This window comes from Drosophila montana, unplaced genomic scaffold (genome assembly GCF_035044405.1).
Source record: "Drosophila montana isolate Dmon_TW-CO22-7 unplaced genomic scaffold, ASM3504440v1 contig_1121_1, whole genome shotgun sequence".
NCBI classification, from domain to species: Eukaryota; Metazoa; Arthropoda; class Insecta; order Diptera; family Drosophilidae; genus Drosophila; species Drosophila montana.
In genome coordinates this window covers 95,728-113,733 of record NW_026996112.1, presented here as the reverse complement: position 1 = coordinate 113,733, position 18,006 = coordinate 95,728, and the positions used below count along the sequence as shown (strand labels likewise).

At 41.2% G+C, this 18,006-nt stretch overlaps 1 protein-coding gene across 1 annotated transcript in view; it reads left to right on the top strand.

Moving 5' to 3' along the window:
• Positions 1-2,297: 2,297 nt before the first annotated feature.
• The window catches only part of LOC135440949 (arylsulfatase J-like), a 31,516-nt gene continuing 15,807 nt past the window's right edge, over positions 2,298-18,006 (top strand). Inside the window, exon 1 of the mRNA XM_064700372.1 lies at positions 2,298-2,396. Coding sequence (XP_064556442.1) covers positions 2,298-2,396 — 99 coding nt within the window. The remainder of the gene's footprint in view (positions 2,397-18,006) is intronic.

The window sequence follows — 18,006 nt, the reverse complement described above, 5'->3', positions numbered from 1 at the left end:
CAAAACGTCACCCACCAAATCTTCGATCTCCATTTGCACCAATGGGGGATGGATTTTTCAAAAAGTGTGAAACACCCCTCAAATGAATTTGAACATACTTCTTTAAAAATGAGTTTGCGGCCGATCGGATCGTTAACAAAAAACTTTCATATAACAGTTTTCCGCCAATTTACCACTGTTGCGGGTGGAATTTCCCAAATCGCTGAAATGCGTATTTATTAAGTTCTTATGTAGAGCTTTGAAAAAAAGTTTGAAGCAATTAAGACACAACTTAAAATTTCGCCCAAAAAATCTTTAAATCGCATTCCCCTCGAAGAAGTTTGAATTCTGCGAAAAGTGTGAAACACGTCCAATGATTTTTCTTATAGATCTTTGGAAACGAATTTGAGCGCGAAACGTCACCCACCAAATCTTTGACCTCCATTTCCACCAAGGAGGAATGGATTTTCCTAAAAGTGTGAAACACGCCTCAAATGAATTTGAACAAAGATCTTCGAAAATAAGTTTGAGGCCGATCGGATGGTAAACAAAAAAGTTTCATACACACGTTTTTCGCGATTTTTACACACTTGCGGGTGGAATTTCCCGAAACCCCGTCTTAACGTGCACCTAAATCACATAAGGTAACTACAGTGAAAATTTTAGCTTCCTAGCTCTTACGGTTTGGGCTGTGCGTTGATCAACAATCAGTCAGTCAGTCAGTCAGTCAGGACAAACAGTTTTATATATCAAGTTTGATGTTTGATTTATTAGTATTCTATTTCTGGCTAATAGTGTTTCATACAAATGCGGTGTGTCAACCAATTCATTTCTTCTTGCTTTACTTATTTCGTTCACCGTGCCGGTGAGTTTATTAATTTATGTCTGTGGTTGTGTATTAATGACTACCTGCCTATTGTTCGCATTAATTAAATTTGACTCGGACCACCTTACTATTTCGAAATCAGAGGCGTCTGGCGTGCCTGCTATTACCTTGAGTGCTCACGAAGTCTTAACTTCTTGCCAGTCTGTGGTGCATTTTACTGCGGACAATAGATTTCTGATATGCTCTGTATCCACGTCTAGCAGTTTTCGCATGAGCGACTGAGGGAATAATTTGGTTCATTTTACTGTTTCATCTGCTATGCTAGCGAGGTCTGTTAAATTGCTTGAGTGCTTCAGAAAATCACGTTGCTCCCATAACAGTACCTTTCCATCGATTACCGGGATATAGTTGGAGTGGGAGTAGTTGATAATCCGACCATGTATTACTCCTAACACTAGTAGGATTGCAAGTCCATTCCTGTAAAAGAAAAGAAGCAAAGAATGGAAGTTGTTGTGCGCTTTAACTCTTAAAATGCTATTTTAGCTTGTGTGATTTTTACCTGAGATCAACAATCATTTAAGGTTGTCTTTATGGACCACCCTCCCTCTAATAAGAACAGACGTTCCCAGGTCTACTTAAATTGTTTCTTCTGTGCAAAGCGGTGTTAACTTTTTTCCTAACCTTCTGTTATTTTTTACGAAAACTTTTTTGCCTACCTCAAATACCCTGTTTTGTCTATTCGGGTTGGATCTTTTATAGCTATCGTGCTGGGCCTTTGCAATTTTATTTTTAATGGCCTGCCAAAGTTCGTTAGACGCTGCGTGTATTATGTCGATGGTGTCTGGACTGTGACCGAATGTATGGATCGGTTGTACGCGATTGTTGCCCTTAGTATCAATTCGACTGTATCGTCAGACACTTTTTTAGGCTAAATGCTCGGGCTATGTCTGCGAGTGTGCTGTGAAAACGTTCGACCTGGCCATTTGAGCAACTGTGTAGCGCGTTCACAATGTCGACGTCGTACCCGTTTTTTTACCGCACCCTGTTAAAAGAAGCTTCGTTATTGCAATAAATTGTCTTGGTCTGTGGGAATAAATTCAACAGCTGAATGAATAATTATAATAATAATAATTAGTAATTTCCTGTGCGGCTCTGTGCGCGCGGTTATTTCGATTTTTTAATTTTTATCTGTAATGTCGACTACGATATTTTTGCAGTACCCGAATTTGTTTTGCCGGAAAATTTAGCACCAAATCATGTTGTATACTGGCTAGTGCTGGTAAATCGCAGTGTATTGCGTTTACCGCGTCTGTGTTGATGAGTGGTCCGATTGTATCGAATTAATGGTTTGCGCCAGTGAAGTTTATAAGGTGGCGTATATTTTTGCCAAAGAGTATGATAAATCGTTTCAATGGGATTTTCGCGTCTTCAAGAACAATTTTATTTTTGAAACAGTTTAAAGGCTTTTCAGTCGTTTCGATCGTGTAGGTCAATGACATTTCGCTATGAATCGTTGCTGACTGTATATCGATTTGTAAGGCGTTTACATTTTGACGAGACAAGGCATCCGCCAAGTAATTTTCTTTGCCTGGTTTGTGAAACATCGTTTGATTTTGGCATTCGTGTTTCTATCTGAGACAGCAAAAGTAAGGGGCTGATGATCAGTGAAAATATTTATTTCTCTTGTCCCATAGAGGTAATTTTGCAGTTTACCTAGAGCCCAGACAATAGCTAGCAATTCTCGCTCATTCGTGGCGTAGTGTGTCTCGCTTTGCTTTAGCGTGCGTGAAATCATGGAAATAGGTCTGCTCCCTTGGGATAGGACTGCACCGATGCCATCCATTGAGGCGTCAGTAGTTAGGTCAAAGGGTTGCTTGAAGTCTGGGTAGCTTATGAAGATGCATGCCATCTTCTAATGCCAGAATATTCCTCAGGCTTTCGAAGGCATTACGTTGAATTTCGTCAAATTCAATCGTGACCTTTTTGGCCATATGTTTGCTCACCGAGCCATTTTCTCCTTTGAGAATATTGGTTAGAGGCGTTGCTATTGCTGCGAAGTCCTTAATAAACCCACTGTAGTAACTAGCTAACCCCAGAAATTATCGCAGGCTGAACAGATTTTTTCGGCTCAGTATACTCTTGTATCGCTATGACTTTTTCAGGGTCAGTCTTTGCCCCGTTTTGGGTCACCAACAATAATAAGAATTCGACGCTCCCTTTAAAGAACTTGGTTTTCTCTTGTGCTACTCTCATGTTGGCATCGGCCAAGCATTTTAAGATTGTGTCAATATGTTGCACATAGTCAGTTTCGTTTTTAGAAAAGATTATTACGTCATCCACATGAACGTAACATATTTTTCCTATGTGTTTCCTCAGGATGTCATCGATGGCTCTTTGAAACATACTTCCTGCGTTTTTCAAGCCAAAAGGCAGACGGCAAAATTCATATTTCCCGCCGTTCACTGCGAATAACGTTTTCTCACGGTCTTGATTTTCCTAGATACGCTAGAATCATTGGAATATTCGGCATTGGATATCGATCGGCTATAGTTCGCTCGATTAGCTTCCTAAAGTCGATCACTAATCGTTTTTTGTTTTTGCTGCCATTACTGTCAAGGGCTTTTTTGTCAACAACCCATGCTGGGCTGTTGTATGGGGACTTTGATGGTCTAATGATGCCATCTTTAAGTAACTGCTTGATTTCGTTATTTACGAAATCTGAAACTCTCATTGGGTTGGGTACAATTAAGTGCAGATTGACTCGTTGTGCGGATTCTAGCAATGACTGAGGTATTGAATGGCAACGCCTCATTTGGGGTCGAAAACACTTTTAGTCTTTTCAAAATCATGCTTCTGAATTCCTTTTTGACGGATGTAGGCACTGTTATGTAATCCACATCTGTGAAGTTTACACTGTCACAGTAATGATACTGCAACTGCTCGGATTTGTTTTTGTACCCTGAACCCATCGAAAATGGGTAAAAAGAGTATAATGTATTTGTGCAAATGTATGTAACAGGCAGAAGGAAGCATCTGCCACCCTATAAAGTATATATATTCTTGATCAGCATCATTATCATCAGTCGGTCCGGATGTATGAACGCTAGAATCTCAGAACCTATAAAAGTTAGAGACTTGAAATTTTAGCTGTAGGTCCTCCTAGTCCCCGCGCAGATCGAGTTTGTTTCCGATATTCGATAACTTGCCCGTTTCCAAGTAATCGATAAAAATCGATATCCAAAAATTTTATTTTTTAATTTGTTTGTATATAAAAAAAGCTAGAGTCACCAAACTAGAGATTTAGCTTCAAGAATAGTATATATGTATTCATAAAGTATCTTTCATTTTATACCATTCGCCACCTCCCCGCTACCACCACAAAGCTATAAACCAAGTTAATTGTCCAACTTGTATTGCCCATCAATTTAAGCAACAATTTATATGCAATTGACTTTTTGAGAATTCACAAATATTCTATATTCTATTCTACAATAAGATGTGCTGTCGAAAATTTCATTAAGATTGGTTAAGAAACACAAAGGTTATGTGCGCACGTGCTAGCAGCAGCTAGCGCAAATTCCAAGAATTTCTGTATACATGTACACACACACATTCATGCGCGTCTGCTTTGAATTCTATCAACAGTACTGCAATTGTATTGTTTCTGTGCATCTATTTTAATGGGTTTTTTTCTCATTAAAACTCAATTATTGGTGTGGCTCTTGATTGGAGGCGGCGGCAGGTGGTGCGGTTAGTTGCGAGTTCGAACCCTGCCAAGGGAAACATTTTATTTGTATTTTAATTTTTCCTTATTACTACTAAAGCAAACGAGCGCGTAGCTCGAGCTGTATTTGTTGTTGGAAGAAGAGGGTTCAGGGTATCCCCTAGTCGGGAGCTCCCGACTAGAACCTATTACTTGTTTGTTATAATCTTGGTGGCTGTTATTGCCCTACTGCCTTTTGACGAAATGAGGGTTTCTCTCACCGCCACGATCATCTCTATTGTTTTTGCCTTGTTTCGCTTGCGGTCGATTTTTATTATCTTCTCTCTCTGCAATGGCTTTGGCGTAGGATGCGGAAAACATACTGGTCTCTATGCTCGATTCTGCTTCCCTGGCTAGTGCCAATGCAGATGCTAAGTCTTTCCGCTGTGCCGGAAGAACAATTTCGTTAAGGGACTTTTTCAGTCCAGAAATAAAGGCGTGGAGTGCATCTACTCTGACTTCACAATTGAGCAATGTAGCCTGCTCCGCCTCGTGAGACATTACAATTTTGTTTGTAACTAGGGTCAAATTCCTTTCGACCTTATCATAATATTCCACGAAGCTTAATTCACGTTGTCTAACCATTTCGAGGTTTTGCCGCAAAAGGCGTAGCGAAGATTTATCTGCATATAAGCAATCTAACCTAGCTATGATTGCGTCGAAAATAAGGACTGTATTGTGAGACCCTAGCACTGCCCTAGCTGCGCCCCTGATTTTATTTCTGATGATCGTTACCGCTTGGTAATGCGTGCACCTGCCATTAAATGGCTTGAACAACTCGTACGCGTCTACGGCCGATTGTCTCCATGCTACATATTCGTCAGATCCCCCACTAAACTCGAGAACTGATTTGATTATATCGAGAGGAATATCGCATCTGATTTCTAAGCTCACTCTGTTCCTGCTGCGCCAATGCTTGCCTGACAGTGTTCTGCACTAGCTCTTGTGCTTGATTTACATTCATTTCGCTTTGTGTGGGGCTATCACTAACTTCAATGTTCACTTGATAGTCGCTTTCCTCTGGATCCCACTCTGTTTCACTGTCGCACTCTGCTTTAATATTTTTAATCTCTTCTAACCAGCTCATATGCGCTATTATTTTACAACGAAATTTTCATGTTGCCACGAAATGCACTAATTGATATGGACCGCTTTTTAATCCTTTCTAAGGGTGCAGATTCTCGTTGGTTGAGCGCCAATTAAGAAGTTGCCGTCCTGCGCTGTTGAAGGATGCCTAACAATGCGTGTTAACTTGTATGTGGTCCAACGCAGTCGGCCGCTGTCCAGGGTATCTCGCAGTCAATATGCGAGGAGATTGTAACAAGTCTTCTCACGTTGATTATGTTGGGAGCTTTACTTCGCTCTCTAATCGCTGGCCTTGTATCAATAATAAGAACGTATGCTATAACGGCAAAGCCGGAGCAAGTATATTTATTGAAAGTTAGATACAAACTAAACCTGACTTAAAACTTGAAGCATTGAATTGAATTTGAACCCAAAGGCTGGGCGCATAAGTCTCAGCTGCTATATCCGGCAAGCCGAATCAGCATACGCCAACACAGTCGCTTGCGACATAGGCAAGTGTTAGGTTACCGTTGCTGGCCGCAGTGGCCGGGCACTGAACTCATGCGTCAGCAGAACGTCGCAATGTTAGCAAAGTGCACTGCCACATTCTTGCGTTTTTATAAACAAAAGTGTGTTCTTATGACATAAATATGAAGTGCAGTTCTTATGTGTTAACTTATATATACTTTATGGGGTCGGAGATGTATCCTTCTATGCGTTACAAATTTCACGACAAAATTATGATACCCTCTGTAAGGGTATGATGAATGGAGGGAAATATGTTGAAAAACAAAAAAAAAAAACGTTCCATGCATCTTAATTTTCGACCGATCGTTCCTATGGCAGCTATATGATAAAGTGGTTCGATGTTGATAGGATTTATATGCATATATATGAGGAGCATAGATAAACTAATAACTGCCGAGTTTGGTCGAGATATCTTGATAAACAAAAATGTTTTTCATACAAGAACCTACTTTTCGACCGATCGTTCCTATGGCAGCTATATGATATAGTGGTCCGATCCAGCTGCCTCTGCCATATGTACTGCGTGCAACAGAAAGAGGCACTTCTGCGAAGTTTCATTAAGATAGCTTTAAAACTGAGAGACTAGTTCGCACAGAAACAGACAGAAGGACAGACATGATCAAGAATATATACTTTATGGGGTCGGATATGTCTCCATCAACGCATATGTCTCCATTTGTCGCATTTCGCGACAAAATTATAATACCCTTTGCAAGGGTTTACAAACAGTTCTCGAAATTTATTTATTGAGCATTTTACTTAGCTTTTAAGACACAATTCACAAAATTTGACACGATGCTGTTAGTACAGTATATGCCATTTTCCGATTTTACGAATCTACGGATTTAGAAACACAAAAGTTTTAAAAAACACGTTAGCGTGTCACGACCAAATATGACTGGGTGCATATGCACACATATACATATGCGTGTATCTCTATTTTTATACCCTGAACCCATTAAAAATGGGTAAAAAGTGTATAATGTATTTGTGAAAATGTATGTAACAGGCAGAAGGAAGCAACTTCGACCCCATAAGGTAAATATATTCTTGATCAGCGTCAATAGCCGAGTCGATCTAGCCATGTCCGTCTGTCTGTCCGTCCGCCGTCCGTCCGTATGTATGAACGCAAGGATGTCAGAACCTATAAGAGCTAGAGACTTGAAATTGTAGCTGTAGGTCCTCCTAGTGCCCGCGCAGATCGATTTGATTCCGATATTCGATAACTTTCGCCGTTTAAAGTAATCGATACAAATCGATATCTAAATCCTGTTTTATGAGCAATTTCGGCAAATAATATGAGCTAGATTCACAAGCTATTGCCACCTCCCCACTACCACCGCATAGCCATAAATCAAGTTAATAATCCAACTTTTATTGCCGATCAATTTAAGCCGCAAGTTATAAGCAATTGAATTTTTGAGAATATATAAATATTCTATGGCATAATAAGATGTACTGTCGAAAATTTCATTAAGATCGGTTAAGAAACAAAAGTGCGCACGTGTTAGGAGCAGCAAGCGCAAATTCCAAGAATTTCTGTGTGCAGGTACACACACACATTCATGCACGTCTGCTTTGAATTCTATCAACAGCATTGCAATTGCGATTGTATTGCTTTCTGTGCTGCTATTTTAATTGGTTTTCGTCTCAGGGCGTCCCAATTATTGGTGTGGCTATTGAGTAGAGGCGACAGAAAAAGGTGCAGTATGTAGCGACTTGGAACCCTAGGAGGTTTGTTTTTTTTTTTTGGCTGGTGTGTAAGCTGTTGAGTAGAGGAGGCATCAAGGGAACATTTTTTTTTTAATTTATCTTTATTATTACTAAAGCAAACGAGCGCGTAGCGCTAGCTGCATTTAGTGTTGGAGTAAGAGGGTTCAGGGTATCCCTTAGTCGGGAGCTCCCGACAAGAACCTCTTACTTGTTATACCCTGAACCCATTGAAAATGGTTAAAACGAGTATATTGGATTTTTACTAATGTATGTAACAGACAGAAGGAAGCATCTTAGACCCCATGAAGTATAGATATTCTTGATCAGCATCAACAGCCTACTAGATCTAGCCATGTCCGTCTGTATACGAGTCAATCTCAAAACCTACAAGAGCTAGATACTCGAAATTGTGAACGTATGTCCACCTAATACCCGCACAGTACGAGTTTTTTTCAGATGACCGAAACTTGCCCCCTTTTCCAACAATCGATAATATCGGCATAAAATTCCTGTTGTGTACCACACAACTACACACAATGTGTAGTTGCAAGCCATTTTACAACTAATTAATTTTCACTACTTGTGTGCAGAAACATTCAAAGATGTTAATTTTGTTTCAATTATATTTACTTTGCTGCGTAGGGCACTTATTAGAATAAGGTTATAATTGTTACTTGGCAGCCAACTCGAACTAGTTGTTCCCAAATTTCGATCAAATGAAAAACTATAAACGATATGTAAAAACGCAACTCCAAAAATCGCATTCCCAGGGCTCTGGAATTTAGCACGGCGTCCACTGTGGCTAGAGTAGTCTAGAGCTGCCGTTAATGCCGTAATGCGAGCTGTTGGCGGTATTATTGCAAATTCGCATCCGATTTTTTATGCGAATGCGCGAATTGCGTCCGCCCCTTCCTCGATTTAAGCTCGCAACTCCCGAAACTGCCATTAAATAAGTATTCGTGAATAAGTCGGCTACTATTTCTAGACAAGCCACTTTGGAGCCGAATCAAACAGATAGAAAGTAGGTGTAGCGCTCAAATCGATCTCCTCGTAAATTTCCAATTATTTGTGCTAGTAGACGAGGTTTGTATTTAAAGCAACAGATCCTCCTACTTGCAACAACGAAAAAGAGCACAAGTATCTATTATATACATTATATCATAACCCAGTCGCGTGTCAAATTTGAACCCTATCTATGTCACCTTTAAATTCAACGAATGGGATTCCTCAATTATTTTCTCAAAAGTTTCTTTCCTTTCGAGTGCTTAGGGGTACTTTCAAGTTGTATCGCTCGCTTTTTACATTTTGGAATACAGCGGAACACATAAGCAAACACTCGCAGCAGCCTGATAAGCGGTTAAAAACTGTAGAGCGCTTCCAAGATATGTACGATCCCAGCTTTCTGTATAGCGCAAGTGTTCAGCGATAACGTTATTTTATTATAACTGTTTATTATTTTGATTGTTGAATTAACTTAAGAGAACATGAATGTGGCTTAGATGCAGTTCTTAACTTGAAAGAGTTGCCTTCTATATCTTTTACCGTAAACCACGATCGGTTTTCAGTTCGTTCTTCATTTGGTGCAACATTCTGTGCTGGGTTACTTAAGGCTGTTATAATATACTTATCGTCGTCTTCATCGTCGTGGTGGCCATAATGAAGTAACAATCTGTTTTGTAAGTCGCGTTTTACACCGGTCGTCTGCAAACAAAGCTCGGCTAATTTTAGTCGCAAGTCGGCGACTCTCAATACCATTATCTCATCGACCTGCATCGTTGCAACTGTACCAATATGTTACATATTAAGTGTTGGTATTTTCAGATCTTATTGCTATAAAATTATCAATAGCTTATTTCTAGCATGCAAAATACAACTGCATACATTGATCGGATATTATCGATATAGCTTTTATGTGTTATTTCAGATATATCGAACAGCCACAGCTTCTGCTAACGTCGACTTTCTGCACATGGCAAATTTAATTTAATATGCTGCCTCTCGTTGTTTTTCCGCGCTGTCGACTATCGAAAGCTGCTCCCGCCTCTAACACAAATTTGCTTTGCTTAACTCACTCTTGCGTTCGTCGTTTTTCGCCGTTTTCGCTGACTGTTCGTTGCTTCTGCTCGTTGCTTCTACTCGTTGCTGCTGCTGACGCCAACACCATGAAATTCTGCACTTAGGCTGCTGCGTCTTCGCATTCGCTGCCTCCGACGTTGCCTCTGCTGTCACCGAATTTCACAACAGAATGAAATTCTGCACTGAGCTTGCTGCGTCTTCGCACTCGCTGCCTCCGACGTTGCCTTAGCTGTCACCGAGTTTCACAATCCCATGAAATTTTGCATTGAGCCAGCTGCGTTTTCCGCGCACGTCTCCTTTTGGCAAAATGTTAAGTCGCAACTTCGCAATTTATATCAGCGTCAAACTTTACCAACACACGTATGTATATGCAATTTATGCCAATTTAACACACAGCCCTGCATTCGTTCATTACTTGTCAATTCAATCAAAAATCTCGGACGAGCCCCCAATTTGTACGATCCCAGGTTTCTGTATAACGCAATTGTTCAGCGATAACGTTATTTTATTATAACTGTTTATTATTTTGATTGTTGAATTAACTTAAGAGAACATGAATGCGGCTTAGAAGTAGTTTTAAACTTTAAAGAGTTACAAAATTATATGTGCGTGCGATGCTTATGAGTTATTGGTATCGCCTGACTCTATTTCGTTAACATTCTGTAATCATCTAATTTGCAGATGACGCGATCAGAACCGACAGCCACTGCGTGTTAGACGTTGATAATCATATCCTACAGGTATTCGACGAGATGGTCGGTCTACCATAGCTGGTAGTCCAAAAGCTGTTTTGCGTATTTCTAAGGTGCGTATCATATCTGTCATCAGATGCAAGTTAACCGGTCAGGATTCACTTGATTCCTTGAAAAATCGAACCAAATCGACGCAATTAACTTTGTAGATGCACGTTTATGCGTTTTTTGTCCACTCTCGGATTTCAGCCACTGGGTTCGACACAAATGCTGCCAACGAAAAAGGATGCGTTAAAATCCAATGAAGCGTGACAAGAGAACCGTCTGTACAATCAGTATGAGATTTCTGATTTATTAACATACATCCGCTAGAGGGTTAGCCGCGCTCAACTTAAGTTTAAAAAAGAGTCTTCGTTTTGAAGGGGGCCACTTCAGATTTGATTGCATAAACTTTGTTTACAAAGATTGAACAAGGAGGATTGCAATCCCCATTCACCACTTTGTGAACAAAGTGGAAGCAATATATATATATTGTAGTGACCAATGGCCAAGTTGATTATTGTCGGATATACCTCTCGGTACCCTTTCTTGCGAAGCGACAAATGAACAGACGAATCCGTTTCCCTTCGCGGCGAATTCGATATGCCAGCATGTACACGCAGTGCCATGCTCATCTTTACTCTCCCACGCACGAACACCTTCAAGCAGCGCAAAACAGACGGAAGAACAATCACGCCAGCTTACAGTTATCCTCGCTCTTACGGTCCATATGTCTGCCCTGTACTTCTAGAACATTCAACTACGATGCCCATAAAAAATTTGGCGAAGCCAAATTTACTTTCAATCGCACCGCCACCGCAACGTAGAAGTGTCAATTAGAAACTGCACAATTTAGAATTTAAGACAGTGTTCAAAACTCTTCTCCTGTAAAAAGCAAAAATTCAATTCGAATCACGAGACAACCACAAGGTGATCGCATCGAATTTACAGTCGTAATGAGTGGTGACCCGGATGTATTGTAAAAGGTGATATTGGGATGTGAATATAAGTGATATTGGAGTTATCCAAAATTTGCGTTACAACGTTGAAATCTAAATCACGCAACCGGCCGGCTTCTGCAAGAAATTATCAGTTTGACAGTTATCAATTCGGTCAAGTGGAACATACAGGTTCACCCTTTAGTCTACTCATAGTAAATACAGAAAGTGCACTTATTTATGACATTTATGGTGTTTCCTTAGCCAGTGGTACGCCTAACTCAACGGCTAGGGCAGTACAAGACAAACGGTGAATCACAGAAACTAGGCAAACACTACGCACACACAACATAAAGTAATTGGCGCCCAACGTGGGGCCCGAAACACCAACAACAAATTTAGGCCCACAATGTTGAAGATTGACTCATTAGTACAAGGGCAATCATGGAACATGCTCTGGGTAATCCATCCAACTAATTAGCAAATTTTTATCTACACATGAAACCGGTTTTTTTTTTTGATTATCGAACCGTCCGTGGAAACGCAATTACAACTCAGTCCACTGGGTTGACGACCAGAACGGATCTGCCAGTTCCCAAGTAGCATTCAAATTGGACAATTGCTGTTTTGAATAGCGGACGCAGCGGCTTAGCACCGGACTTGCGAATAAAAATAGTAATTAACTATTTAGTCGACCAGAGCAAGCCTGCTACAATGGCTGCATTTTTGAGAAGTTCAACGGACCTCAAACATTACCTGCAACCGGCCTTCTTGAGGGTATATTCGGAAGATCAGATGTGGAACAATAGAAACCAATAGGATACAGTAAATAATGTTAAACAGATAATTCTGATAATAATTGTTATGCACAGTTAGTATTCAGTCGGAAAGCGCCGAGCCATAAATCCATGAAAAGATCCGAAACATCGGAAATTAAATTCCAACCAAGCCCGTTATACACAGTGACGAAGACATTACTGAAGCCTTACCGCAACAAGACCCCTTCTGCGGGGCCTGTCACGAGCCCTTAAGGCCTACCGATTTAACGGCAGTCTCACCGCGCGAACACAAATTCCACGATCAATGTATTATAATTGATTTAGAAACACCAATATCTGTCCCACCTGCCAGCAACAGTTTACTGTAAGGCATTTGTCATTGTCAAATAATAATTTGGCGGCCGAATTAAGTGCTGCCAGCGGTATAGCGCAACGACCAAGCCCAATTAGTAACGCTAATGACACAAACAACACCCACGTGAGCATCAGATTCCGGGGAAGAAACCGAAGAGGAGCTACACCGCGTAGAGGGATGTCGACTAGGTCCATCCAACGAAATTATCAGGCACCCATGACTAGCAATAGCCAAGTGAGCGTAGACGTTAGAGCCTTAGATTCCTCTACAGAAGCGAATGCAGAAGATATCAATCAGATGATACAAGCGGCCATGCAGTCGCATCAACAACAAATGATGCAGAGATTGACTGAAATAATCAGAACGCAGTTGTCTGCTGTCCGTCTAGATAGAGAGGTGTCCCAACCAACTCCCTCAGCAGAGAGAGTAGCGCCTTCAGCTAATACGTCTGCAAGTCGAGAAAGTAGCAATACTCCGTTTCAACATGCTTATTCGACTATTCCGAAAATATGTCGAATATAATTCAGAACTGGCGTTTAAAGTTTGACGGTGCCAGAGACGGATTACCTACCGAAGATTTTTAATACCGCGCTCGCTCTATGACTAAGCAAAATTTGTATGGCAACTACAGTCTTTTGTGCGACAACTTGCACTTGCTCCTTGGAGGCAAAGCCAAAGATTGGTTCTGCAAATTCCATCGTAGCAATCCAAATTTTACTTGGAATACCTTTTGCCAGGCATTTCGAAAGAAGTTCGATAATATAGAATGTTATGGATATCTGGGAAGCCATAAACGCTAGACGGTAAGGAGATAGGGAAGCTTTTGAAGAATTTCAATTCGAAGTTGAAAAGCTCGTTAGCCGTCTACGCAATCCCATAAATGAAGAGTCCTTAGTACATCTTTTGGTGCAGAATTCCAAGCCGTCGCTTCGCTATGAGCTGATGCATCTAAATATAGCACGCTAGCGCGACTGCGGCGTGAAATTCGGACTCACGAGCAAGTTTGTAAGCAAAACAAATCTCAAACGATTAGATCACACCGTCCCTTTATCTCAGAACTAGATGAGCAATTGGCCGATATTCCAACTACAGGCCTGACGAAACATAGCGCCACAGCGACTCCTATTCAAGGAGAGTATCCCACTAGTAATGTATACCTACCCTTTCATATCCGATTTTTGTATTTTTGGCGAAGTAGACAGCTGTAAGCGATACACATCACCCAAACGTTCAACTTTACGAATGCGAGCATTCTGGAAAAGAATCCACTTAATCCATAAGAAGTTAGTTGCAGCTATCTTTCTGAGCGCCGTCCATCGTCTGTACATTGAAATTAACATAGAAGATGCAGAATATATAGTTCTTCTCGATTCGGGCGCTACTATTTGCTGCATTGTCGGTGAGGCCGCTGTCCATTTTCAAGTACACCCAAATACCCAGAAATGTTCTGCCCGCGTAAAAACAGCTAACAATCCAGAGTGCTCCGTGGTGGGCCGACTGGTCACTGACATTGCATATCGAGGAATCACAAAGCCAGTTAAATTTTACATTATCCCCGGCCTTAAAAAAAGCGTCTATCTAGGAACTGATTTTTGGCAGGATTTCGGATTGATTAGAAATTATGCTTAAAGGCTCAGATAGCGTTGCAGAGTTAGATGTCGGGAGAGGTGGCGATCCGTTAGACCGAAAGTTCATTCACTATCCGAACAACAACAGCGAGAGCTAGATAGCGTCATTTCACAGCTTCCCTCTTTTGAAAAAATAGGCTTAGGGCGCACCGGTCTAATCGAGCACTGCATAGATGTTGGTGAGTCTAAGCCTATAAAGCAGCGACATTGGCCCGTATCTCCCGCTAAGGAGAAACTCATGTTCATTGAAGTAGAAAATATGCTCTCTATGGATGTTATCGAAGAGTCCAAAAGTCCATGGAGCAGTAATTGCGTACTAGTGCAGAAGGGAGATAAGGTTCGCATGTTTTTAGACTCGCGGGAAGTGAACAAGTGTACACGCAAAGAATTAGCCGACTGCCTCCAGCTCGTTTTATACCGGGCTGGACATGAAGCATGCTTTTTGGCAAATACCACTAGAAGAAAAATCCCGTCAATACACAGCGTTTACCGTGCTTAACCGTCCGCTGTACCAATACAAAGTAATGCTATTCGAAGTTTGTAATGCTGCTCAAACCTTTGGCCGATTGATGGATCTGGGGATTCCAGCGCATTTACGCACAAGAGTTTTCGTCTATTTAGACTTTCACTGTCACATGAGACTCTTAAGGGAAGTAGCCAGTTATCTGCGACGAACCAGTCTGACCATTAATACCGCCAAATCCAAGTTGTGTATGACCGAGATAAAGTACCTTGGTTTTATAATCGGATATGGCCAGTTTAAAACGGATCCAGATAATGTAATGGCCATTGACCAATTTCCGGTACCCACCACAGTCAAACAACTGCGAAGATTTTTGGGGTAATCTGGGTGGTATCGCCGCTTCGTCGACTGATACGCTACAGTAGCTCTTCTGCTCACGGAGCTGTTACGAAAAGACAAAACATTCACCTGGACGAACGAGGCTGATGAAGAATTTAGGCATTTAAAATGTTAACTAACTTCCTCACCCATACTCATCACACCTGACTTTTCTAGACCGTTTCTTTTGTTGTGCGACGCCAGTAAATATGGACGTGGATGAGTCCTGGCTCAAACGAGCGAAGACGACACCGAATTACCCATAGCGTACATGTGCGTTAAGTTGACCAAGGCGCAGGGCAACTACTCGGTAACTGAGCTAGATTGCTTACCGGTCATTAAGGGTATTCAGAAATTTCGTGCGTATGCGGAGGGGCAAGAATTTTTAGTAATCACTGACCATGCGTCCTTACAATGATTAATGAATCAGAAAAACTGGTCTATAAGGTTGCAATGTTGTTCATTTGCGATACAGCAACGTAAAGGCGCAAAAAATGTTGTGGCTGATACTCTATCGCGTCGAGAAAAAAACAAAATTTGCGATTTTTCCGTTTCTGGCCCAATAGTCGACTTGACCTCAAAAGAATTTGTTTCAGCCGACTATCTCGAACTGAAGAATCGCATTAATGAAAACGTATGAAGACTAGCTTATTTAAAGGTTATCGATAATCTTGTTCAAAGGCGTACCAAACATGCGAGCGGAGACCCTAAGCAAGAGATTGACTCCTGGAAGCTCTGGATTCCAGATGGCCTTAGAGCTGATGTATTGCATCAAGCACACAAACCACCTGACTCAGCACAATATGGTACAGGCAAGATGATCGAGAAACTAAAACAATACATTTATTGGCCTGGCATGGCTACAAATATTCGAAACTACGTTTCGAATTGTTCTACTTGCCGGCTAACCAAAAGCCCGAATGCTATTTTGAGGCCGCCAATGGGCAACCCAATGACGTCGGACAGGTCGTTTCAAAAGCTTTATATCCATATTTTAGGTCCGTTCCAAGAAGGGAAATATAGGTCTCTTGATCATTGTGGATCACAATACCAAGTTTCCTTTCTTGCAGCCGTTAAGAAAGTTCACATCGAGCAAAATCTGCGAATACCTAGAAAATTTCGTCTTCTATACCTTTGGAGTTCCAGAAACTGTGTTGACGGACCACGGCTCTCAGTTCAGATCTGGATACTTCAAAGCCTATCTTACTTGATTTGGGATATCGCAGATATGCACCGCAATGTACTATCCACAGGCTAACGCTAGCGAACGCCTTAATCGATCAGTGCTTACAGCTATCAGAGCGTATGTCGGTAAGGATCATACGCACTGGGACGAAAATTTTAGCGAAATTAGTGGCTCGTTGAGAGCAACTATCCATCGTAGCACAGGCCATTCTCCATACCTTTTGAGTTTCGAGCAACATATGATTTGTAATGGCAAAGTTTATGAGCTCTTGCGTAAACTAAACGTCCCCCAGCTTGGAATGTACGTTTTTCTCATGAGGAGAATGCTAGAAGATACAATCTGCGTAGTAGGACCATTCAGTTAAAGGTTGGCGATACTGTCTGTGGCCACAATTTCGCGCAAAGCAGTGCTGGAAAGAAGTTCAGTAGCAAACTAGCACCGGTATTCTTGACTGCCAAAGTAATTAAAAACCTAGTTCTTATTATTACGAGCTACAAAATGAATCAGGAAAGTCTATGAGAGTGTATCATTTAAAAGATATCAAAGTGTAAGCTCAACTTGGCAATGCCCTCGGTGTTCTTCAGTTTATGAGTTCTCGAGGTGGGACTCTCGAATCATCAACTGTGTTGCAGTGACCAATGGCCAAGTTGATTATTGTCGGATATACCTCTCGATACCCTTTATTGCGAAGCGACAAATGAACAGACGAATCCGTATACCTTCGCGGCGAATTCGATATGCCAGCATGTACACGCGGTCCCATGCTCATCTTTATCTTGGGATGTGAATATAAGTGATATTGGAGTTGAGCAAAATTTGCGTTACAGCGTTAAAATCTAAATCACGCGACCGTCCGGCTTCTGCATGTGCTTTCGCGCTGGCCCCTTTTTGTGTGCTTGCACGTTTTTGGCCGTCTAATCCCACGATAGTTTCTTATCTGGAAGAGCAAGAGATTCAGCGAACTGTTCACGCACAAGGAACACCTCCCTCGCAGCTGCCAGAGTACCAACGCTAGCTCCTGTGGCACAAAGTGAACCGAGACTGGCTGGCGAGTGTGACTTCGGGTGTAGTAAAAGTGAAAGCAGCGAGCGCTGCTCCAAATGGACTCGGCGCTCTTGAAAGGCGACCCTTCGTGTCCATCAGCCATTCGTACAGTATCGCAGTCGTTACCTTTGACGTTTAATTAAACATATATAATAATAGTTCATCTTTTTAGCCTTAAGGCACGTACACAATATTTGTAAAAATGCCCAAAAGAGCATAACCCAACCTGCTATAGCTTGTCTCATAATCATATGAATTTCAACATATATGTATTTTTATCCGGATCTACACTCTGCTTCTGCATCGATGGGCCCAACGAGCACGGAGAGGGAATGAATGTAGTCAATAATTGCTTGGCAAGTACACGCCTTGTCTGAATTCGTATGACTGCTTGCGGCCACATTAAAATCAGGGTAATACAGCTATTCTTTTTTTTCGTATTTAAGAAATTCATATTCATTCTTTTTTTTGTTATTTTGCTATAGTCAATTAATAAATAAATTAAGTCACATTTAATTACAAAATATTGCAATGAAATAAATGAACACTTTGTC